Source organism: the organism of the source record quoted next, unplaced genomic scaffold, assembly GCF_019419815.1.
Source record: "Pyrus x bretschneideri cultivar Hongxiangsu unplaced genomic scaffold, Pyrus_bretschneideri_v1 Contig12, whole genome shotgun sequence".
In the NCBI taxonomy this organism is placed as follows: domain Eukaryota; kingdom Viridiplantae; phylum Streptophyta; class Magnoliopsida; order Rosales; family Rosaceae; genus Pyrus; species Pyrus x bretschneideri.
In genome coordinates this window covers 8224913-8248418 of record NW_025999413.1, presented here as the reverse complement: position 1 = coordinate 8248418, position 23506 = coordinate 8224913, and the positions used below count along the sequence as shown (strand labels likewise).

Sequence of the window (23506 nt, the reverse complement as noted above, 5' to 3'; positions counted from 1 at the left end):
CATGTTCTCTAAATCTCCCCAGAGCATTGTTCTAAAAACTCTTGCCTTGCGCCACCTAGGCCCCGCTTAGGTGCTAGGCGGCTAGCCACTGTCCTGAATAATTCCTAGGCATTTGAAAATTAAGAAAGGGTGTCTAGACCTCCTTAGGCATCCGCCTAGCCCGTCTAGGCACCCCCAAGTCGCAACTCTCATTTAGACAGAAAATCGATGACTTTAAATTTTGGATTTTATGTATTAAATTATAAGAGACTGGTTAATACTTTAATTTTTCAATATGTTATAATACTTGGATGAATGAGTTTTTTTTCTCTTTTGGTTATGAAAGTTGAATGGGTTAACAGACAAATGAGGGAGATGTTAATTTTAGGTTTAAATCCTAACGGAGTTCACCACGAGGGTTTAAATCCGAATTTTTTCATCGCGGGGCTATCTTTCGATTACCCTCTCACCACGGAAACCATTAATCCAATTTAGCCCTTTTTTAAATAAAAGGGTCCTCTTATGCTTATCAAACTAATGAAGAAGAAAAAGGTAGTACAAAGACCGGGGGGTGGGGGGACAAAAAAACCCAAACCCCACAAAAGCAACTATGGCAATAAGATAATTTGTCTTAAGGAAGTTTTACCAGACTTTTCTTCCCTTTCCATTAATTTCCAAACTTTGATCTTCCTATTATTTTTAAAAGTTTTTAAGTTGTGTAATTTTCCTTTATTTTCTAGGATTGATTCAAACATTTGGAAGCAGACCAATTTTGAAGCTTGACTGTGAAAGTTCTCAGCCAACTGCCCCTTGACATTTGACAGCCAAGGGAAATAGGCTGCCAAATGTCACCCTTCTTCTGATTACTGGTGGTGGAAATTTAAACAGAAAACTAAACCGCATAGAAGTGGACAACACAATAGCATACTAGGATTTAGATTATTTAAACAGGAAGAGTCTAGAAAATACGACTTTTTCAGACTGCTAATAACAGTTTGTGCAGAGAAGCTAAAACTGTCGGACACGTCAAAATTATTAGCACATAAAACATCAAGAACAATCGGAGCATACAGACACCACTAAACAAGTCGATTAAAACCAGAAAAAAAAAAAATTTTCTTGCTTCGAAAACAAGATCAGGGAAATCTCCAGTTTCCACCAATTGCTGGTCGTCGTGATCAGTAAGATAGTAGTGGTAGTGAATCTTTTGACGCAGTAGTACCTCCAGCCAAACACGACCCTGTCGATGTAACATCCCAAGGACCAGTTACTTCATTTCTAACATATTCGACCTCATCGTAATTTTGTTGCAGATTATTAGAAGACTTGACCGATTTTTGAATCCTCTCCAACTCCATTGCCACTTCTTTCATCGTAGGCCGTCTCTTTCCACTCATATCCAAGCATCTGTTTGCGAGGTTAGCAACTGACAATATGTCTTCCGTTGCACCCTCCTCCTTAACTCGAGCATCAATAATATCAAACAGACGATTCTCTTCCATTGTAAAATTAAAATATGTAACTAGGCCTCTGATTTCTGGTGACCTTGTTAGAGAAACAGATTTTTCCCCAGTCAATAGCTCAAGAAGGACAACTCCAAAGCTATACACATCACTCTTATCTGTAAACTGACTTGATTGGAAGTACTCTGGGTCCAAGTACCCGAAGGTGCCATGTACTATTGTGGTGAGGTGGGTTTGGTCAATGGAAACCGATCTTGAAGTCCCGAAATCTGCAACTTTTGCTCTGTATTTATCATCTAAGAGTATGTTTGTAGACTTGATGTCCCTGTGGTAAATTGGAAAACCTGCTGCTGAATGTAAGTATGAAAGAGCTCCTGCAACTTCAGCAGCAATCCTTAAGCGCATTTCCCACGTAAATAAAAACTCCTCATTTTCTTCGTGGAGATATTGGTAGATAGTCCCTTTCGGTATGAATTCATAAACCAAGAGAGGCACTTCTGTCTCTAAACAGCAACCCAACAGTTTAACGACATTCCTGTGGTTAATTTGCGAAAGAATGACAATTTCGTTAATGAACTGCGCAACTTCGCCCCCATCAACTAATTTAGACTTCTTTACAGCAACAATTCTTCCATCCGTCAACATTCCTTTGTAAACAGTACCTTGGCCTCCCTGGCCAAGAATTCTATCGATGTTAAAATGGTCTGTGGCTATCTCTAACTCCTGTGAATTGAACAACTTAATTTTCTCAACATTTACTTCACCAGCCGCCAGTTGTTGCTCCAATAGTATACCACCATTTTGTTCAAAGAACTTCTTCTTGCGTTTAATGGCTTTTGTTTTCTTTATGAGTTTATGCAACCACCAGGCACCAAGGAGCAGTAACAAGAATCCAAGACCACTGCCGATACCTGAATAATTAAAGAAGATAAGAAAGGATAGTGTATATACATACATACATACATACATACATACATATATATATATATAAGCAAAGATTATTTCGCTTTTTTCATTTGCGGAGATTTGTTATATTTATGGTTGCTTATTTTGCTCTTCAAAATTCCAAATCATTTTGTTAATTCTAGATTATGCATTATTAAATCAGAAAATTATACTGTATAGTGCCGGGACATGCCTATAATGACGGCTCTGACCGGAGATTTGCTCTTCGGAGGATTCATGCATGCGTACCCGTGAGGAATATTCACACAAACTAGGTGCTCGGGACATTCATGCTTGCCAACCTCACATTCATTGATGTCTGGATTAATGTGTATTGAAAAAAATTAAATTGATCATCAATCACCTACTAACTCATTCCAAACACAAAGAAAAGAACTTTAAACATTGAAAATGGTATTCGAGTTTACCTTGACATCCGTCGAGAAGATAGGGATTTCCTTCAAAGCCCCCTCCGCAGGTACATTCAAGCCTTGAGGATCCATATGCGGAAGAGTTGTCATTGTAGCTATCACACTGAGGCCGGATTGGGTCCTCGCTTGTCATCGTTGCATTTACTTCCAAAGAGGTTCCAAACACTTCAGTTGTGGAATGAAACATTTTCCATTCAAGCACCACAGGAATATTGTCCCTTTCGCTGATGGCAGAAGTGTTTGTTAAATTGTTGGCATACCCCTGAAACCATTCGCGGTCTACCAAGAATGCGTAATTGCATGAACTTCGTGTATTGTCGTCATCACGCTGGAAACTCGTATTGAAAGCAGAGAGAAATGAAGGGATGGCTGTCTGGCAGCAGTCCACACCGTTGCATACATTATGCCTGGTACCGTTACTCTTATTTATGGAATTGTCACACTCGGACTTGCATCCACTTGAAATGGAGTAGCCAGTTGAGTTTGAGGTGATCGTGGCCATAAAACCACAACCAACTGCAGTGAACACGTTCTCGGTGGAATACGCAAAAGGGCTGCCCTCCAAGTTGGCCGTCTGGCGGTTGATTGGCTTGTTGCTGCAATTTGAGAAGGTGATCGGGTTTGTGACCCTTAGCGTACCTCCTTCAGCAGAAATATTGAGGACCTCCAGATTAGCACGGTTCAAGAAAGGAGTGGGATTGCCAGTAGAGTTGTCACAGATTATTTGGAACCAGTCGTCGTCAATGAAACAACCTGCCCCAATTCCAAAGGGATACGGGATTTCAATGTCTCCACAATGAGACTGACAGTTAAGCTTTGCTATGGGCGGTTTCTGTGATGATGATACTGCTAGTAACTGCAGCAACAGTGTAAACAGAATAATATGAGTTAGCAACTTGACAACCATTCTGGTTATTTTTCGTATTCTGTTTACCTATACCGGCGGTTTCTAGTTGTAAGCTCACCAACTCTCAACCTTCTTCAAAATACAAGTAAAAGTGCATAGATATATAGTTAGTCCTCAGCACCTTCCTGCTGATTTCTCTGCACCTTCCACGATAGATGGAACATTTCAAGCAGGTTAATAAAATTCTCCAGCATTCTAAAATTCCAGACCAGTTCTTTCTTTGTTGCCAATCCATTTCTAGTCTGACTTTGACGAGTTCACTATAACAGAAGAGAAGATGAGTGATGTTGATTTTTCTCAAATAATTTTTCAATTTTGTATTTTCTGCTTCTGCACCATATTTTCTAGTAGCCCTAAAATTTTGGTGACTTTCTAGCGAAATGCTGAAAATATGCTAATAAATATAGTCAAAATTCAAATTATAAAAATATCAGTCAAACTGAAGAAAAATCATGAAAGTATGTGAGAAGGATCGGAGGGATCAATCAAATATTTGTTTTAAAATGTGATTAATTTCCAGCTTCTAAAAAATTAGAACAAAGAAAAAAAAAAGATAAATTACATTTTACGATGCTATTGAAACTTCATACAACATTTTTAAAAAATTTCAATTTTATTCAAGATTTATCATTTTATTGCAATTTCATACATCCGTTAGTCAAACAGTTAATTGAAAGCGCAGTAAATATAAAATTAATATATTTTGATGATGTGGCTATCCAAAATAATTAAATATTAAAAAAATTAAAAATTAAAAACGTAACCTTCCCTTCTTCTTTCTCCAGCTACGCCTCTCTCCGCATCTCCATCTTCCATGGAAACACCTTCAAATCCCTCCCAGGTCCAAACCCCACAATCCCTCTAGCATTTAGCACCATGAAATTTCAATTTCTTAACAAATCCCACACACCCAATTTCTCACTCTCAACCCCCTTGAAAACTCGTCAGCAAAACCCACATGCAAATATCATTCTTCTTCGTTAGATTTAACGACGACGATGCATCCATCTCACCAAGATTGACATCGTCGGCTTCAGAATCGCACAGGGGTCCAATGGGCGAAATTGCTGCAGCCGCTCCACTCGAAAACCGTCGAGTTCGAGCAAGAATCGAAGAACTCGGGAAGAAATCGAACCTCGCAGTGGTGGATGTAGTTCGGCGGAACCAGCTGGACGGCGGCGGCGGGCTTGGGCTGGGCCTTCTAGGCCCGGAAGTGGTGGCGGGAGGTGAGGTAGAGGGAGAGGAGGAAGAGGGTGATTGACGGCTACATCATTGGTAGGAGGAAGAGATGGGGTTATCGGGCTAAGCCTTGTCCAGATACCCTTTTCAATTTTTTTTTAGTTTTTAATTATAATATAGATTGATTTTTTATTAAATAATCATTTTTTATTCACATGGTGCAAAGTTAACAGTCAGTACAAATGTGAATTCTACCTGTGTTGTCATCATTTAACGGTTAAATTAACAGATTTTTTAATAGATATATGAAACTGAAAGGAAAATATAACTAAACGTATGAAATTAAAATATTTTAAAAATATTGTATAAGGTTATCAGATTACATGATCTCACTCTTAAGATGGAAAATATGAAAAAACTGTCGAAATGAGGAGCCAAATTTGATATTCTTTGCCAAGCTAACCTTCGAGGTAAGACTGGCATCAGGCTTCCTCGGGGGTACCAACGTTTCTGGTGGTGCAACTGGAGGCTACGCCACGAGCTTTGCAAGAAGACGACCTTCTGCTTTCTTTTTCTTGTACACAAATGATATTGGGGTGGGGGAATTGAACTTACATAGTATTTTTGATGCAGGGTTATACTTTTAACTACTTTAGTGGTTGGAGCAAACTAGATTTAGGGTTCGAAACTCTCAAATATAAGAAAAATACTAAAAAAATATTCACATTTGCTTGAATGACAAGCCTTTAAAACTAATATTTTTATTTTATGAATAGACAAAAATTTTCTTTTTCTATTAAAACCAAAGGGAAAAATACTCAAGATTATGGTGGACAAGCCCCGTGTTTAAAAGAGTGGGCACAGGTCCGTTCTTATTTGGTATTAGCTTATATTTGCATCCGAGGTCTTAACTTCGAATTCCCCTTCCCAATGCTACTGGTATAAAAAAAAGAAAAAAATTCAGTTTTCTTTTATCAAAAGAAATAGAATTAAAAATTGAGGACTGAAAATGAAATTTCATTTCCATTGGCTTCTAAATTAAATTAGCCTCCACAAACTATTTTAGACTTTTTAAATTCTTCCATTTGACAAACAAACAATTCCTTTATAAACTCTATATGTATAATAAATTCTAACTCGTAAACTAATTTGAACATTTTTAATTATCCAAGTTGACTTCACCAGAAGATAAATGCTGTAGTTCCATCAATAAACTGCCATCTTGTTGCGAAAACTTCTCCTTGAGTTTAATTCTAACGACTTTATACAACCACCAAGCACCAACGAGTAGAAACAATAGCCCAAGACCGATGCCGATACCTGAAAATATAGCTGAGTAACATAAGAATATTAACCAGGTCAAGAAGATTTTTATTTCTTTTTATAAAGGTAAAGGGATAGCTATTTGCAATATTTGCAATGCATATTAGTCTGGAAACTGGTTGTCGATAATGCCATCGATATCGTTGTTGACAACAAATTATAAAACCATGTTATCGACATATTTTCTATGTTATCATTACAATATCGATCTATAAAGAACTGACTTCATGCACAAACAATCTTTGTGTTTTGTAAATAAGAAGAAAAGTTACCATAGAAGAAAGCAGATTATATTTTACATATCGTAGTGTGGGGAGACAAGGGCATACCTATAAAGACCACTTTAAGCCAAGAATTTCTATGTGGTGGGTAGCATTCATAATACCCAACATGGTTCTTACATATGGAGCCTCCAGTACAATGGTTCCCAGCCTCACATTCATTTATGTCTGCAATATTTTGTATTGAAAAAGAAAAGTTAATAATGTTGTAAATTTCCTGCTCAATAAAATCAAAATGGAAAGTAGAGAAGGTAGACTAACAAAGAAGGATGGTGTTTGTTGATTTATAAAATTATAAATTAGAATTGTTTACCTTGACATCCTTGTGGGAGATAGGGATTTCCCTCATAGCCCCAATTGCAGAAACATTCCAGCCTGAATGAGGATTCATGTATTGAGGAGCTGTCATTATGACTTTGGCAATAGAAGGATGATTCGGAACCCAAAGATCTCGGATTTACTTTTACCATGACTCCAAATACATCGACCGTCGAATGATATAAGTTCCAGTCTAGCATGACAGGGACATTGTCCATGTCACTGATGGTAGAAATATTTTTTGTTGAATTGTTGAGAAACCACTGAAACCAGTCATGGTCTACCAAAAATGCGTAACTGCATGAATTAGTACTTTTTGTATAATCATCATAAACCTGGAAAGCAGTAGTGAAGGCAGAGAGAAACCAAGGGATGGGGGTCTGGCAGAAGTAAACTCCATTCTTTTTCACATTTGTTGAAATATTGTCACATTCGGACTTGCAGCCGGCTGAAACGGTAGAGCCATTTGAGTTTGAAGTGATCATGGCCATAACGCCGCAACCCATTGCAGTGAATATGTTCTTCTGGGAGAACACAAAAGGGCTTCCCTCCAAGTTGGCCGATTGGCGAATAGGCTTATTAGTACCGCAGTTGGAAGAGAACGTAATTGGGTTTACAACCTTTAGTGTACCCTTAACAGAAATTTCTAGCACCTCTAGATCGATGTTGTTCAAGAAAGGTTTGGTTGAGTTGACACATGTTATTTGAAACCAGTCGTCAATGTAACAGCCTGCTCCAATTCCGAAAGGGTACGGGATTTCAACGTCTCCGCAACGTGATTGGCAATTAGGCTTTGCTAATAATGGTACTGCTAGCACTGCACTACTCGTAAACAAAAATAATAGAGTAATATGAAATCGAAACTGTAAAAAATCCATTATTCTGCTTCTTCTTCTAATTGTTCTAGGTACATAAATAGATATTTCTCTTTATATATTGTGTTCAGAGAAAGTTCTTTCCTCCCTTCCTGCTGTTTGGTTTTTTGCATTAATCTATACTAGTAATCAAGGATGAATTGTCTTCAGAAGCATACTAATTCATGTATTCTTGAAACTTTCCTGAGTCCTTGGAGGCTAAGTCAAAGTTCATTTATCATTCATGTTTCTAGTAGCCATACCTTCCCGAACACCATACTTTTCAAAATAAATAAATAAACCAAAAGCTAGCAGCCAGACTTTGACCAGTTGAAAATATTTAGGTGACTTGGTAAAGAAAAGCTGAATTATGTTATCCACATGGTGATTTTATAAGGCAGCTACAAAATATCAACGAGTAAAATATAGAATTTGTCCTTGAACTTGCACTTGAGTTTAGAATTCGTTCTTGAACTAAAATTTCGTTAATTTGCATTCCTAAATTTAATAAAATGTGTATCATTGGTCCTTGCCCTCAACCTCTGTTAAAAAACTATTAGCTTGATGATGTGTCACCCATTTGGGTCTCACATAACCGAGAAGAACATTCATCAGGACTTGAAGAGTGGTTTCAAGCTAGGTGATTTTTTCTTTCACATAACCGAGAGGTATAAGGTAATTAATAGTCTAAACGATTACAACTGCAGGAACACATACATCAACTATATTTTGAGTACAAAAATTGTGATTGTGCATAGATAAAGAACCGGTACGATTTCTAACTTTTGCCTTCACAATGTCGAAAGGCTTGCGCCGATAACCAGAATTGCATCTACTGAGGTAAATTTGTATCCTTGAGCACTTGACATTGTTGTTACTTAACTACAACTTTTTTCCTTTGGAATGCATTCCAATTCACAGAAGGCATCTTAGACCTATTCCTCTTCGGGTACATTGCCCTTGAGGACACAGCTGTGCACACTCATCTGGACCTTACAACACATCCCTAATCTAGAGCATGCAAGTGTCCAGTACTATGGATTACACAACAGGCAAAAGACTCTTCAAAGGATATTTAAAAAACTAGCCGTTACTACTCTTCTTGCCACCTAAGCCAACTTTAAGACTAAAATTAAACAAGCTTGAATCAAAATTAACTTCCAACAGCTCGCTACTAACTCAAACACTGCATAAACCAAGTAATTTCATTATGATTAGATCACTTCCAATACTTAGCTCATTAAGCAAAACAAAACTAGGAAGTAAAGGTGTAAAACCGAAGGCTTTCGCACCTAAAAACCGGATGTCTTGGCCGGTGATGCCTATTACAACTATCAAAGACATGGGTGAAACATTTTGATGCCTATAATACAAACAACTTACAGATATTATGTAGTAACGACCTAGAGAGTAGGAGAGGTTGAACTTACTGCCACTCCCATACTAGTTTTGAAGCGAAGAACACATCTGATACGATGGGAACAATTATATATTAACAAGCTACGTTGACATAAGCCACAACAGATTGCCATCCACTTCCAGTTGCCACAGCTTAAATTAACCTCCAAACTACCTTACTGCACGATCAAGCTCAAAACATTCGAAAGAAAAAAGATGTTAAAATGTGAAAGATTCATATAAGAAAGGGGATGGAAAGTTGAAATTATAGATACATTGTTTCATTAGAAGAAATAATTTTAGACCACATTGCAATGCTAGAGTGACAACTTTTTTAGACCACATTGTTTCATTAGAAGAAATAATTCCTCACAATGACTTGAAGGACAATAGTGGTTGTACATCCAATGAAGAGGCTGTGCCACTATCCATACAAGAAGCTGTTGATATAGAAACAACATCCCAAGGCTCGGTTATTTCACTTCGAACATAATGAACTTCTGCAAAATTTTGTTGCACATTAGAAAATTTAACTGACAATTGAATTGCCTCCAACTCCGCTGCTACTTCTTTCATGGTAGGTCGCTTCTTCCCATTCAAATTCAAGCACCTCTGTGTAAGGTTAGCAACTGCCATAATCTCGTCTTTCCCAGCCTCCTTCATTACTTGAGCATGAAGAATATCAAATAGACGATTCTCCTCCATAGAAAGAAGGAAATAAGTTGCTAGGCTTCTGCTTTCTTGTGAACTCAAAACTGAAACTGGTTTTTCTCCAGTCAAGAGCTCCGCAAGGACCACTCCAAAGCTATAAACATCACTCTTCTCTGTAAATTGGCTAGATTGGAAGTACTCTGGGTCCAGATAACCAAATGTTCCATGTACTCGTGTCGTAAGGTGAGTTTGATCAATGGCAACTGATCTTGAAGTCCCAAAGTCTGCTACTTTGGCTCTGTATTTTTCATCCAAGAGTATGTTAGAAGACTTGATGTCGCGGTGGTAAATGGGAAAGGAAGCTGCTGAATGTAAGTAGGAAAGAGCTCCTGCAACTTCGATGGAAACTCGCAACCTCATTTCCCATGTAAGGGGGAACTCTTCATTTTGGTGGTGAATATACTGAGAAAGTGTTCCATTGAGTATGAATTCATAAACCAAAAGGGGAACTTCGGTCTCTAAACAACACCCCAATAGTTTAACCACATTCCTGTGGGAAATTTGTGAAAGAATGACAATTTCATTAATGAACTGCCCAACTTCACCTCCTGCAACTATTTTCGATTTCTTGACAGCAACTATTCTTCCATCCGCCAGCATTCCCTTATAAACAGTACCTTGGCCTCCCTGACCAAGAATTCTGTCAGCACTAAAATTGTCCGTGGCTTTCTCTAACTCCTTGGAATTGAACAACTTAATCTTTTCAACATTGACTTCACCTGAAGATAATTGCTGTTTCAACAGTAGACCACCATTCTGCTTAAAAAACTTCTCTTTGCGTTTAATATTTTTTCTTTTCTTTATGACTTTGCGCAACCACCATGCACCAACTAGTAGAAACAATAGTCCAACAACAGTGCCGGTAACTGAGTAGCTCAATAAAACAAGAAAGGATACAAAACTTTTGTCAAGAACGTTTCAGGTTCAGTTTTTAAATTTAGTTCATCAATAGTAAAATGATATTATAGTTTATGATAGTGCAGGAGCATATACCTATGATGGCCAGATTAACTTGTGACTGTCGTGGATCGGGGAATACGCACTGATACCTTCCGGGGTAATTAATACAAAAGCCGGGAATGCATCTGTTGAAGTGGACTGGATCCTCACATTCATCGATATCTAAAATTTAATTGCAAGAGATCATTTAGCTAAGGATCCTTGTGCCTGAAGACTTATTCTCATTGCCACATAAAAAGTGGTTTAAATACTAATAAATCTATCGTATTGAAGACGTCAAAAGGAAATTCAATTTGTGCATGTATTATATACAAATTTCGGACAATTGTAGCTAGAGGTTTTACCTTCACATCCATGAAGAAGATAGGGGTTTCCTTGGAAGCCCTTTGAGCAGAAGCAACTTCCTCCGGTGCAATCCATATCTGTCGAATTTGTTGAATTTGTCGTTCCATATATATCGAAAGTCGTATAGTTAAATAAGTTCCATTCCAGAACTATGGGGACATTGTCCATGTGACCAATGTCAGAAATATTTGTTGAATCTGATGTAAACCAATCTTGGTCTACTAGGAATGCATACTTGCATAATTTTGCTCTCTCCGCGTTTGTTATTTCACCGAAACTAGTACGGAAGGTGCTAAGAGATGAAGGAATGGTGGTCTGGCAGCAATTCAGCCCACTGCAACTGTTATTTCTTAAAACATTACTAGTATCGTCACATATGGACAAGCAGCCTCCAATTGTTGATCCGGATAAGGATGTCATCAAGCCAATTCCTCCACAACTCATTGAAGTGAATCTGTTCTTCTGGGAGAACACAAAAGGACTTCCCTCTAAGTTTGCTGTCTGGCGGCCTGATGGCTTGTGACTGCAATTGGAGAAGGTAACCGGGCTTGCCACCTTTAGTGTGCCTTCAATATTGATTTCGAGCACCTCTAGACCGGTAGAGTTCAAGAAAGGTTTTGGAGGGCTGGTGGAGTTGTCGCAGATTATTTGGAACCAATCATCAAGGTAACAACCGGTTCCAATTCCAAAAGGATACGGGATTTCAGCGACTTGACCGCAATGCGATGAACAATTAGGCTTTGATACGGGTGCTAAAGTTGCTGCTCTTTCTACTGCAGTCATAAACCACAAGAACAAAGTAATATGAAGTAGAAACCGGCCGACGGTGTCCATATATTGCTTCTTTCTTCCTCTCTTTAGTCACCTCTTTGATGTCTTGTTGGAAGTTAATTTAAATTATTTAAGGGTGGTATCCAATTTGAAGCTAATTTATGGTATTCAAATACTCATTGGTTTGAAAAAGAAAAGTATTGGATCCAATAAAAATACCAAACAAATCATTTCAAGTATGAAACCTTCTCAACTACCCATGATAAAACTAAAAGAAAACACGGTTAGGAAGGTGCAGAGATAGTTCTTGTTACCTTAGAAAAGTATTTTCGTAGTTTCGTCCATAAATTTTTTTAGTCAAGTCGCTCAAGTCCACAACAGTACGTACAAGTTGTCAAAGCTTATAATTTAATTTCAATACAAGAAAAACCAAACACACCCGGACCCGGAGGCTAAAGTGAAATAGAATGTAAAGCAACACCGCAGATTTATGGGCACTTCTTGGCTCCCTTCCCATGAATGGAGAAATTTTTAGTTGTGACGGGAACACAAGTGGTATACCTCGTATTTTAATAGAAGTGGTAAGAAATTTTACTTTTTTAAGTTATTAACTTTTTAACACACATATCCCACTATTTGTATAGTGACACGTGGTGTACCACCCCGTGTAACGATCACATTGAAAAATCTCTCCCATGAGTGAGCCTGTTTGGACCCATATTTGACACCTTCTACATGGCATGTCGTCACCTTGAATGGAGTAATAATTACTCAAGTCAGCCATGATTTTCAAGGAGGAAATTGATTGCAAAAATATTGAAGACAAAGAAGCCAAGTATATTTTGAATTTGTAACGAAAGTGAATCAAAGATGAGGAGGAAATCAAGAGAAGACATTAAGAATTGGATGTCTCAACTAGTATACAAATGATTTTCTAGGTCATTGTTAGGGGTCCGGCCCCGGCCAACACGTTCAACATATCGTTTTAGTTTCTTTGCACCCTTGCGTGTTTTCATCTATTCAAAATGTAGCCTATTTCCGCAAATTATTTTTTAGCACCTAGCTTAATTCTTTTTTCCTCACTTAGAGTAAAAATAATTTTCGCGCACTTTGAATAATTTTTATTTTATTGCAATTTACTTTCTCGTGATTTATTTTCTTGCAATTTACGATCTCGCATATTGTTTTATCACAATAAGAGTATTGTAACGTATAGAAAGAAATCAAAACCAAAGCGTAGTCAAAATCATGAACTTCTCTTTACTCGCTCAGCCTTAGGCTGCAAGTTGGCACACCCGCACACAAACTAGAAGGACCAAAAGATCCCCAAATTCTCAGTAGCTGAGACCGATTTGAGACCAACAGAGCCATTCCTCGTTCTTGCATATAAAAATTTGACACATAGTAAAAGTACTCATCAAATATACATAGAAAAATTATTCACATATGTCAAACTGTGATTGTTAGGAGTGAAACGACCGAAGGAGCCAAATATTTTCCTCCAATTACAATGGAAAGCTCTTCCACGGTGCACAAGACCCTGGTTATTTGGGCCAGGATGGGAATTATTCGTTTCGTTGGTCAGGACTTCTGTTATGGTTCCTAGTGTGGAAACATTACAGGATGAATATTAAGTAGCCGCCAGCAGCCAGACTTGACCAATATAAGATGATCATCTGCATACAATTTTTCCAGTCAACGTATTTTCTATCTTAAAGATGAGATGATCTACGACTTGGTTAACAAGTCAGCGGGGTTGCATTGGTAATTTGTTATAACATTGAGTGCTAATTATTGACCACCCAGGTTTACCACGGACGTTTAATTGAACTTTTGAAGGGGCCCGGTGAAGAAGCACCACGTACATTTCCAACCGTATAATGTTTTCGTAATGATATATGAGTTGGTTGATCATTAAGGTTTCGCCATGGCATGCACGAAACCATCATCAGGAGTTTCTACACATGGAATAAATCTTCAAACATGTTGCCCAAGTAATGCGCTGTTAGATTTTAGTGGAACACAAAAGGAAAGATGTTAGTTTCTCAATGGAACCTCACGTATTGCGAAGTTCAAACCTAAAGCTTAACACGTGGATAATATAAATCAGGTGTCGTTAAGCAAGTGTAACCGTTGAGCTTCAAATGTAGGCCTATGCTTTGATACCATGAAGTAAGTTAATGTTCCACTATAAAACTAATTGACAATATTGAAAATAATTAAGAAGCATATAAGTAGGGCACTTACTTTTGTAGTTTGTGTGGAAATATGCACATATACATTTTAAAATCTACCTGCCATACTTGACCAGTCGATTTGCCCTAACTTCCTTGTAGATACAAAGTAAAATAAATAAATAGTCACAGAGGATTATAGTCCAAAGGAGCATATGTAATTTTATATGATAGCGAATGCAACATACAATGACGTTCTCTTCACCAACAACACCTTAATGCTCAAGTTTCATTTTCAACAAGTTGTTTCTGACATCTGAATGGCCTCCAACTCGGTTGTAACTTCTCTCGTTATAGGGCTATTTCTTCCATTCATATTCAAACATCTTATTACAAGGTTAGCAACTACTCTGATCTCCGTTTCAGAGCCCTCTTTTAAAACTCGAACATCAACAACGTCAAATAGACGATCTTCTTGCATAGAAGTAGTGAAATATGTGACAAGGCTTGTGTAATCTTCGTCTCCTTGCCGTGACCTTGTTATTGCTCAAATTGGTTTTTGTCCAGTCAAGAGATCGACAAGGACGATTCCAAAGCTATACGCATCACTTTTCTCCGCAAATCTATTTAGGAAATATAGGTCCATGTAACCAAATGTACCGCTAGCATGTGCTGTCAAATGAGTTTGGTCGATAGAAAATGATCTTGAAGTTCCAAATCAGCAGCTTTTGCTCCGTATTTTCATCCAAAAGTATGTCGGAAGACTTGATGTCCCTGTGTAATATAAAGTTTTCAGGCAGTGAAATATAAATCTAATCCCATATCACCATTTTCTCAGATGTTGATGCTAAAATCTGGGGATTTAGTTCGGTCCGAGGCTAGCTTAGCAACAGGTAGTTTTGTTTGGGGTGGTTTCGTTGAGAGTATAAATCTCATGTCGGGGAAATGAAATCCTTGCACCACTCCATCTTAGATGTTGAGACTCTTCCCCTATTCCCTTTAACAATATCAAGATCAACAACGTGCAACACGTCTTTAGCTTTCAACAAAGCTCATTTCACATATTGCCGTATCAAGCCACATTAAGAAACAAAGTTTAGCTTTAGCTCTAACGGACTTGTAGTTCAGTTGGTTAAGATCATTCAACTCCTGCACTTGAGTTCCCAAGTTCAGTTCCGCCTCCCCAATCGCTTGAATGAAGAAAGAAGAAAACCAGAGTTTAATTTGAGCTTATTTTTTCCTTATATAACAAAAACAGGCCAGGTAGAAGATTGGTTAAGGGCCAAGTAATTGTTGAGTATGACTTATAGGATCAATTAGCTAATTGACTGTTGATCCGTCAAGATTAGTTTTCTGTATCCGTTCGTATGTGTGGGAAAAAAAAAAATCACCAGTTAATCAGCCAGACATCACCGATATGTGGCCTAAGGATCCGAAGGTTCAAACTGCAGTCTCATTCACTCTAACAGAAGAGTTTTAAGAAAAAATGAAAAACCTAAATATATGAAACTGGAACATTCATTACAATATTTAAAATTTAGAAATTTAGAAATACAGAAATATAGAATTATTGTTCACAGTGACTTGAAAGGTAAGAGCAGGATTCCATGCGTTCGTGATGAAGCAGCACCACCATCCACTGCAGGCCCTGTGTCAGTTGAGCTTGAAATAACATCCCATGGCTCAACTAATTCAGTCCTCAGATATTCAACCTCTTCGTAATTCTTTCCACCGTGAGAAGTAGCCTTTTCCGCCATTTGAACCCCTTCCAGCTCTGCCATGACCTCTCTCATTGTAGGGCGTTTTCGTCCGCTTAAATTCAAGCACCTCCTTGCAAGGTTAGCAACTATTGCGATATCTGCTTTAGACCCTCCCTTCACAACTTGAGCATCAAGAATGTCAAACAGACGATCTTCCTGCATCGAAATAATGAAGTATGTAGCAAGACTTCTGACTTGTTCTGGTGACCGGCTAGAAAAAATCGGTTTTTGTCCTGTTAATAGCTCAACAAGGACCACTCCAAAGCTATACACATCACTTTTATCCGTAAATTGGCTTGACTGGAAGTATTCCGGGTCCATGTAACCAAATGTGCCATGTACAAGTGTGGTAACGTGAGTTTGGTCAATGGCAACTGATCTTGAAGTTCCAAAATCGGCAACTTTCGCTCTGTATTTTGCATCCAAGAGTATGTTGGTAGACTTGATGTCCCTGTGATAAATGGGAAAGGTAGCTGAGGTGTGTAAATAGAAAAGGGCTCCTGCAATTTCTGTGGCAATTCGTAAGCGAATTTCCCATGTAAGTGGAAACTCCTCATTCTGCTCATGGATATACTGGGAAAGTGTTCCGTTCGGAATAAATTCATAAACCAAAAGCGGAACTTCAGTCTCCAAGCAGCAACCCAATAGTTGAACAACATGTCTGTGGTTGATTTGTGAAAGAATTACAACCTCATTGATGAAATATGAAAGTTGGCTTTCATCAATAATTGTGGACCTTTTTACAGCAACAATTTTACCATCAGCCAACATGCCTTTGTACACAGTACCTTGGCCTCCATGCCCAAGAATTCTATCGACGTTGAAATTGTCGGTAGACTTCTCCAACTCCTTCGACTTGAACAACTTGATTTTCTCCACATTAACTTCACCTGAAGATAATCGTTGCTCTAATAATAAACCACCATTTCGTTTGAAGAAAATTTGCTTGCGTTTTATGTTCTTCCTTTTCTTCAGGACTTTGTGTATCCACCATGCGCTGATAAGCAGTAACAATAGTCCCATGCCCGCACCAAGACCTGCGTAACGTTAAATTGAAGTTTTATAGATTACTCTACGACCGCATCACTTGAGTACGTACTTGATTGAGTTCTGTTTTGATTTTAAAAAGTGTTCTTTTAACATGTTAAACTTTTATAAATCCAATTCTTTTAGGTCTTCTGTGAGTAAATTTTACATGTTCAATAAGTAAATTCCACCATTGACTCCACTTTTTTCCTGCATACTTTTTTTCCTATGTCATTATTATCGTACACTATGATCATCTTTCATATATGAATCAGTTAGAAGACTGATACATACATACCTATAAGGATCAGCTTGACCCTTGTCCTTTGAGCCACGATGTAGCACGTGTGCCCCCCTGGAATGTTCATACAGGATGAAGCTCCTCCATTCCCGCATATTTTCTGATCTGTGCATTCATCAATGTCTGCAATGCAGGGACCAATAAAACAAAAATTGTAATTTAATCTGGGGATCGAAAATTTTAAGATATGGTAGAGAGTTGGTTTACCATAGCAAGGGTCGCCAAGATAGGGGTTTCCTTCGAAACCCCGAGGGCAAGAGCATTGAAGCCTTGACTGATCGTACGGGGGAGTGGCATTTAGTTTTGTGCAACAGGGCATTGGATCATCGTCTGCCCTTGACTCATTTCTTCCGATGAATCTGTGAAATAATTTGTCAGAAGTATGGTCAAAGTTTAAGCTCCACTTTAGAACCACAGGAACGTTCTCGTGATACTCATTGACACTGAAATCGGAAACACTTGCAATGCTCCTAAACCAATTTTTGTCGACAAGGAATGCATAATCATTGTTACAATCATCTCCTCTTCCTCTATGGATGTCCGTACTGATAGTGATAGCACTGAGATGTGGTGGAATGGTAGTCTGGCAACAATTTATACCAACCTCACAGTTACCATAGTTTATACCAGTCCCCTCACAAATTGACCTGCACCCACCAACAAAATACTCATCTGAGCTCACCCACGCAACGTGGCCACAACTCACTGCAGTGAATCTATTCTGTCTCTCGGAGTATACAAAAGGGGTTCCCGTCAAATTAGCGGGTTGACGACCGCTGTTCCCAGCACAGAAGAAAGTGACAGGGTTTTTGACCTGAATTGTACCATCGGCAATAGAAATATTCAGTACCTCAAGGCCGGTTTGTCTTAAGACAGGCACGTTCCCGGTTGTCTTGTTGCAGCTTATTTCAAACCCTTCATCAAAGTAACAATCTCTGTTACGTCCAATCCCGAAAGGGTATGGTATGTTAACATTTCCGCAACGGCTTGAACACTTAAGCTTTGCCATCGGCGCTTCTGCTCCGGACGCTGTTGTGCTTAAAAAGCATAACAACACAATGAACAGTGCCATTTGAACTAGCAAACAATATTGCATTCCTCTTTTCTGATTCTTCCCAAGTTTCCTCTGCTTCGTGCTAAAAAGGAACATATGGAGCTTGCTAAAGGTGTTATAGAGTTTGCAAAATACTAAAGAAACGATGGCACTTAAAAGTAAAAGGCCCCCAAACTGATCTTGACTTGCTACTCGGTGATTGACTTACAAATATCCCTCTTTTCAAGTCTTCTTTTGTCAATTGCTTGGAAATTCTATATATACTAAAACCCGGTGAAAAACACAACCCGCTGAAAAACACTGTTCACAAGCAGTGTAATGGCTTAAATGCCCCTTGGTGTGTACTTTGTTTCCCGTGGTCTTAACTGCTTGGTACAGTTAAATGGCAAACTTGCCCCAGAGATCCACGCGTCAATCCGCTTCAATACAATGGAAAAATCAGGTACTGCGTTTGGTTGCAGACTCCTATACACGTGTTGCTCATCCGGAAAAAAAGACGGATGGAAAAGCCAAGCTCTCTCTCAAGCATGCAAGAAGGTTCGTCTCTCTCTCTCTCTCTCTCTCTCGCTCTCAAACCTCAACTTCTCTCTTTCACTTTCTCCGTTTTGCTGAAAAACCACCCAACCAATAAACGCTTTCGGTTTGATTCGAAAAAAAATTTTACCCATAAAGGATAACAAAAGGAAAGATGTTAGTTTCTCAACGGAACCTCACGTATTGCGAAGTTCAAACCTAAAGCCTAACACGTGGATAATATAAATCAGGTGTCGTTAAGCAAGTGTGATCGTTGAGCTTCAAATATAGGCATATGCTTTGATACCATGAAGTAAGTTAATGTTCCACTATAAAACTAATTGACAATATTGAAAATAATTAAGAAGCATATAAGTAGGGCACTTACTTTTGTAGTTTGTGTGGAAATATGCACATATACATTTTAAAATCTACCTGCCATACTTGACCAGTCGATTTGCCCTAACTTCCTTGTAGATACAAAGTAAAATAAATAAATAGTCACAGAGGATTATAGTCCAAAAGAGCATATGTAATTTTATATGATAGCAAATGCAACATACAATGACGTTCTCTTCACCAACAACACCTTAATGCTCAAGTTTCATTTTCAACAAGTTGTTTCTGACATTTGAATGGCCTCCAACTCGGTTGTAACTTCTCTCGTTATAGGGCTATTTCTTCCATTCATATTCAAACATCTTATTGCAAGGTTAGCAACTACTCTGATCTCCGTTTCAGAGCCCTCTTTTAAAACTCGAACATGAACAACGTCAAATAGACGATCTTCTTGCATAGAAGTAGTGAAATATGTGACAAGGCTTGTGTAATCTTCGTCTCCTTGCCGTGACCTTGTTATTGCTCAAATTGGTTTTTGTCCAGTCAAGAGATCGACAAGGACGATTCCAAAGCTATACGCATCACTTTTCTCCGCAAATCTATTTAGGAAATATAGGTCCATGTAACCAAATGTACCGCTAGCATGTGCTGTCAAATGAGTTTGGTCGATAGAAAATGATCTTGAAGTTCCAAATCAGCAGCTTTTGCTCTGTATTTTCATCCAAAAGTATGTCGGAAGACTTGATGTCCCTGTGTAATATAAAGTTTTCAGGCAGTGAAATATAAATCTAATCCCATATCACCATTTTCTCAGATGTTGATGCTAAAATCTGGGGATTTAGTTCGGTCCGAGGCTAGCTTAACAACAGGTAGTTTTGTTTGGGGTGGTTTCGTTGAGAGTATAAATCTCATGTCGGGGAAATGAAATCCTTGCACCACTCCATCTTAGATGTTGAGACTCTTCCCCTATTCCCTTTAACAATATCAAGATCAACAACGTGCAACACGTCTTTAGCTTTCAACAAAGCTCATTTCACATATTGCCGTATCAAGCCACATTAAGAAACAAAGTTTAGCTTTAGCTCTAACGGACTTGTAGTTCAGTTGGTTAAGATCATTCAACTCCTGCACTTGAGTTCCCAAGTTCAGTTCCGCCTCCCCAATCGCTTGAATGAAGAAAGAAGAAAACCAGAGTTTAATTTGAGCTAATGTTTTCCTTATATAACAAAAACAGGCCAGGTAGAAGATTGGTTAAGGGCCAAGTAATTGTTGAGTATGGCTTATAGGATCAATTAGCTAATTGACTGTTGATCCGTCAAGATTAGTTTTCTGTATCCGTTCGTATGTGTGGGAAAAAAAAAAATCACCAGTTAATCAGCCAGACATCACCGATATGTGGCCTAAGGATCCGAAGGTTCAAACTGCAGTCTCATTCACTCTAACAGAAGAGTTTTAAGAAAAAATGAAAAACCTAAATATATGAAACTGGATCATTCATTACAATATTTAAAATTTAGAAATTTAAAAATACAGAAATATAGAATTATTGTTCACAGTGACTTGAAAGGTAAGAGCGGGATTCCATGCGTTCGTGATGAAGCAGCACCACCATCCACTGCAGGCCCTGTGTCAGTTGAGCTTGAAATAACATCCCATGGCTCAACTGATTCAGTCCTCAGATATTCAACCTCTTCGTAATTCTTTCCACCGTGAGAAGTAGCCTTTTCCGCCATTTGAACCCCTTCCAGCTCTGCCATGACCTCTCTCATTGTAGGGCGTTTTCGTCCGCTTAAATTCAAGCACCTCCTTGCAAGGTTAGCAACTATTGCGATATCTGCTTTAGGCCCTCCCTTCACAACTTGAGCATCAAGAATGTCAAACAGACGATCTTCCTGCATTGAAATAATGAAGTATGTAGCAAGACTTCTGCCTTGTTCTTGTGACCGGCTAGAAGAAATTGGTTTTTGTCCTGTTAATAGCTCAACAAGGACCACTCCAAAGCTATACACATCACTTTTATCCGTAAATTGGCTTGACTGGAAGTATTCCGGGTCCAAGTAACCAAATGTGCCATGTACAAGTGTGGTAAGGTGAGTTTGGTCAATGGCAACTGATCTTGAAGTTCCAAAATCGGCAACTTTCGCTCTGTATTTTGCATCCAAGAGTATGTTGGTAGACTTGATGTCCCTGTGATAAATGGGAAAGGTAGCTGAGGTGTGTAAATAGAAAAGGGCTCCTGCAATTTCTGTGGCAATTCGTAAGCGAATTTCCCATGTAAGTGGAAACTCCTCATTCTGCTCATGGATATACTGGGAAAGTGTTCCGTTCGGAATAAATTCATAAACCAAAAGCGGAACTTCAGTCTCCAAGCAGCAACCCAATAGTTGAACAACATGTCTGTGGTTGATTTGTGAAAGAATTACAACCTCATTGATGAAATATGAAAGTTGGCTTTCATCAATAATTGTGGACCTTTTTACAGCAACAATTTTACCATCAGCCAACATGCCTTTGTACACAGTACCTTGGCTTCCATGCCCAAGAATTCTATCGACGTTGAAATTGTCGGTAGACTTCTCCAACTCCTTCGACTTGAACAACTTGATTTTCTCCACATTAACTTCACCTGAAGATAATCGTTGCTCTAATAATAAACCACCATTTCGTTTGAAGAAAATTTGCTTGCGTTTTATGTTCTTCCTTTTCTTCAGGACTTTGTGTATCCACCATGCGCTGATAAGCAGTAACAATAGTCCCATGCCCGCACCAAGACCTGCGTAACATTAAATTGAAGTTTTATAGATTACTCTACGACTGCATCACTTGAGTACGTACTTGATTGAGTTCTGTTTTGATTTTAAAAAGTGTTCTTTTAACATGTTAAACTTTTATTAATCCAATTCTTGTAGGTCTTCTGTGAGTAAATTTTACATGTTCAATAAGTAAATTCCACCATTGACTCCTCTTTTTTTCCTGCATACTTTTTTTCCTATGTCATTATTATCGTACACTATGATCATCTTTCATATATGAATCAGTTAGAAGACTGATACATACATACCTATAAGGATCAGCTTGACCCTTGTCCTTTGAGCCACGATGTAGCACGTGTGCCCCCCCGGAATGTTCATACAGGATGAAGCTCCTCCATTCCCGCATATTTTCTGATCTGTGCATTCATCAATGTCTGCAATGCAGGGACCAATAAAACAAATATTGTAATTTAATCTGGGGATTGAAAATTTTAAGATATGGTAGAGAGTTGGTTTACCATGGCAAGGGTGGCCAAGATAGGGGTTTCCTTCGAAACCCCGAGGGCAAAAGCATTGAAGCCTTGACTGATCGTACAGGGGAGTGGCATTTAGTTTTGTGCAACAGGGCATTGGATCATCGTCTGCCCTTGACTCATTTCTTCCGATGAATCTGTGAAAGAATTTGTCAGAAGTATGGTCAAAGTTTAAGCTCCACTTTAGAACCACAGGAACGTTCTCGTGATACTCATTGACACTGAAATCGGAAACACTTGCAATGCTCCCAAACCAATTTTTGTCGACAAGGAATGCATAAGCATTGTTACAATCATCTCCTCTTGCTCTAATACCTGTATCGATGTGCATACTGATAGCACTGAGATGCGGTGGAATGGTAGTCTGGCAACAATTTATACCAACCTCACAGTTACCATAGTTTATACCAGTCCCCTCACAAACTGACCTGCACCCACCAACAACATACTCATCTGAGCCCACCAACACAAGGTAGCCACAACTCACTGCAGTGAATCTATTGTGCCTCTCGGAGTATACAAAAGGGGTTCCCTTCAAATTAGCCGGTTGACGACTGCTGTTCCCACCACAGAAGAAAGTGACAGGGTTTTTGACCTGAATTGTGCCTTCGGCAATAGAAATATTCAGTACCTCAAGGCCGGTTTGTCTTAAGACAGGCACGTTCCCGGTTGTCTTGTTGCAGCTTATTTCAAACCCTTCATCAAAGTAACAATCGCTGTTAGGTCCAATCCCGAAAGGGTATGGTATGTTAACATTTCCGCAACGGCTTAAACACTTTGCCATCGGCGCTTCTGCTCCGGACGCTATTGTGCTTATACAGCATAACAACACAATGAACAGTGCCATTTGAACTAGCAAACAATATTGCATTCCTCTTTTCTGATTCTTCCCAAGTTTCCTCTGCTTCGTGCTAAAAAGGAACATATGGAGCTTGCTAAAGGTGTTATAGAGTTTGCAAAATACTAATGAAACGATGGCACTTAAAAGTAAAAGGCCCCCAAACTGATCTTTACTTGCTACTCGGTGATTGACTTACAAATATCCCTCTTTTCAAGTCTTCTTTTGGCATTTGCTTGGAAATGTAGATATAAAGCCGTCAGACATGACTGGTGGTAGAGGATTTAGCCTACTAATGCTATCATTCGGTCAAAATAAAAAATATAAAAATAAAAAAAATTTAATCGCAC

General features: G+C 38.6%; 4 protein-coding genes across 6 annotated transcripts; all 4 read right to left on the bottom strand.

Annotated features, from left to right (window-relative positions):
• Window positions 1-983: 983 nt before the first annotated feature.
• Window positions 984-7743, bottom strand: LOC103947395 (wall-associated receptor kinase-like 2). The gene is made up of 8 exons (XM_048578484.1): window positions 6822-7743; window positions 6557-6676; window positions 6068-6224; window positions 4680-4989; window positions 3847-4119; window positions 2816-3674; window positions 2581-2706; window positions 984-2353 (listed from the first exon to the last, which is right to left on the bottom strand). The coding sequence occupies exons 1-8, from the start codon at window positions 7702-7704 to the stop codon at window positions 1158-1160; spliced, it is 3924 nt and encodes a 1307-aa protein (XP_048434441.1). The 5' UTR covers window positions 7705-7743; the 3' UTR covers window positions 984-1157.
• Window positions 7744-9023: 1280 nt separating this feature from the next.
• On the bottom strand, window positions 9024-12148 carry LOC125474525 (wall-associated receptor kinase-like 22). The gene is made up of 3 exons (XM_048578378.1): window positions 11094-12148; window positions 10783-10911; window positions 9024-10655 (listed from the first exon to the last, which is right to left on the bottom strand). The coding sequence occupies exons 1-3, from the start codon at window positions 11926-11928 to the stop codon at window positions 9448-9450; spliced, it is 2172 nt and encodes a 723-aa protein (XP_048434335.1). The 5' UTR covers window positions 11929-12148; the 3' UTR covers window positions 9024-9447.
• Window positions 12149-15427: 3279 nt separating this feature from the next.
• LOC103947388 (wall-associated receptor kinase-like 1) lies at window positions 15428-18307 on the bottom strand. 2 transcript variants are annotated; one of them, XM_009358293.3, is made up of 3 exons: window positions 17334-18307; window positions 17124-17249; window positions 15428-16836 (listed from the first exon to the last, which is right to left on the bottom strand). In XM_009358293.3, the coding sequence occupies exons 1-3, from the start codon at window positions 18274-18276 to the stop codon at window positions 15614-15616; spliced, it is 2292 nt and encodes a 763-aa protein (XP_009356568.2). In that variant the 5' UTR covers window positions 18277-18307; the 3' UTR covers window positions 15428-15613. The 2 variants fall into 2 exon arrangements, with proteins under 2 accessions (XP_009356568.2, XP_048434334.1); XM_048578377.1 differs by having other exon boundaries at window positions 17124-18307.
• A 2203-nt stretch (window positions 18308-20510) lies between these two features.
• LOC125474524 (wall-associated receptor kinase-like 1) lies at window positions 20511-23506 on the bottom strand. Of its 2 annotated transcripts, XM_048578376.1 has the most exons (3): window positions 22304-23505; window positions 22094-22219; window positions 20511-21805 (listed from the first exon to the last, which is right to left on the bottom strand). In XM_048578376.1, the coding sequence occupies exons 1-3, from the start codon at window positions 23241-23243 to the stop codon at window positions 20583-20585; spliced, it is 2289 nt and encodes a 762-aa protein (XP_048434333.1). In that variant the 5' UTR covers window positions 23244-23505; the 3' UTR covers window positions 20511-20582. The 2 variants fall into 2 exon arrangements, with proteins under 2 accessions (XP_048434333.1, XP_048434332.1); XM_048578375.1 differs by having other exon boundaries at window positions 22094-23506.

Excerpts from the sequence above, each read along its gene's own strand:
- LOC125474525 (XM_048578378.1), bottom strand. The coding sequence starts at position 11,928 with ATGGACACCGTCGGCCGGTTTCTACTTCATATTACTTTGTTCTTGTGG. Across the intron at positions 10,912-11,093 it reads TCTTCTTCATGGATGTGAAG|ATATCGATGAATGTGAGGAT; the intron begins GTAAAACCTCTA and ends ATTAAATTTTAG. Across the intron at positions 10,656-10,782 it reads AGTTAATCTGGCCATCATAG|TTACCGGCACTGTTGTTGGA; the intron begins GTATATGCTCCT and ends TGAGCTACTCAG.
- LOC125474524 (XM_048578375.1), bottom strand. The coding sequence starts at position 23,243 with ATGTTCCTTTTTAGCACGAAGCAGAGGAAACTTGGGAAGAATCAGAAA. Across the intron at positions 21,806-22,093 it reads GGTCAAGCTGATCCTTATAG|GTCTTGGTGCGGGCATGGGA; the intron begins GTATGTATGTAT and ends AATGTTACGCAG.
- LOC103947388 (XM_048578377.1), bottom strand. The coding sequence starts at position 18,276 with ATGTTCCTTTTTAGCACGAAGCAGAGGAAACTTGGGAAGAATCAGAAA. Across the intron at positions 16,837-17,123 it reads GGTCAAGCTGATCCTTATAG|GTCTTGGTGCGGGCATGGGA; the intron begins GTATGTATGTAT and ends AACGTTACGCAG.
- LOC103947395 (XM_048578484.1), bottom strand. The coding sequence starts at position 7,704 with ATGGATTTTTTACAGTTTCGATTTCATATTACTCTATTATTTTTGTTT. Across the intron at positions 4,990-6,067 it reads GGTGAAGTCAACTTGGATAA|CCGTCAATCACCCTCTTCCT; the intron begins TTAAAAATGTTC and ends CCAATGATGTAG. Across the intron at positions 2,707-2,815 it reads TCTTCTCGACGGATGTCAAG|ACATCAATGAATGTGAGGTT; the intron begins GTAAACTCGAAT and ends ACATTAATCCAG.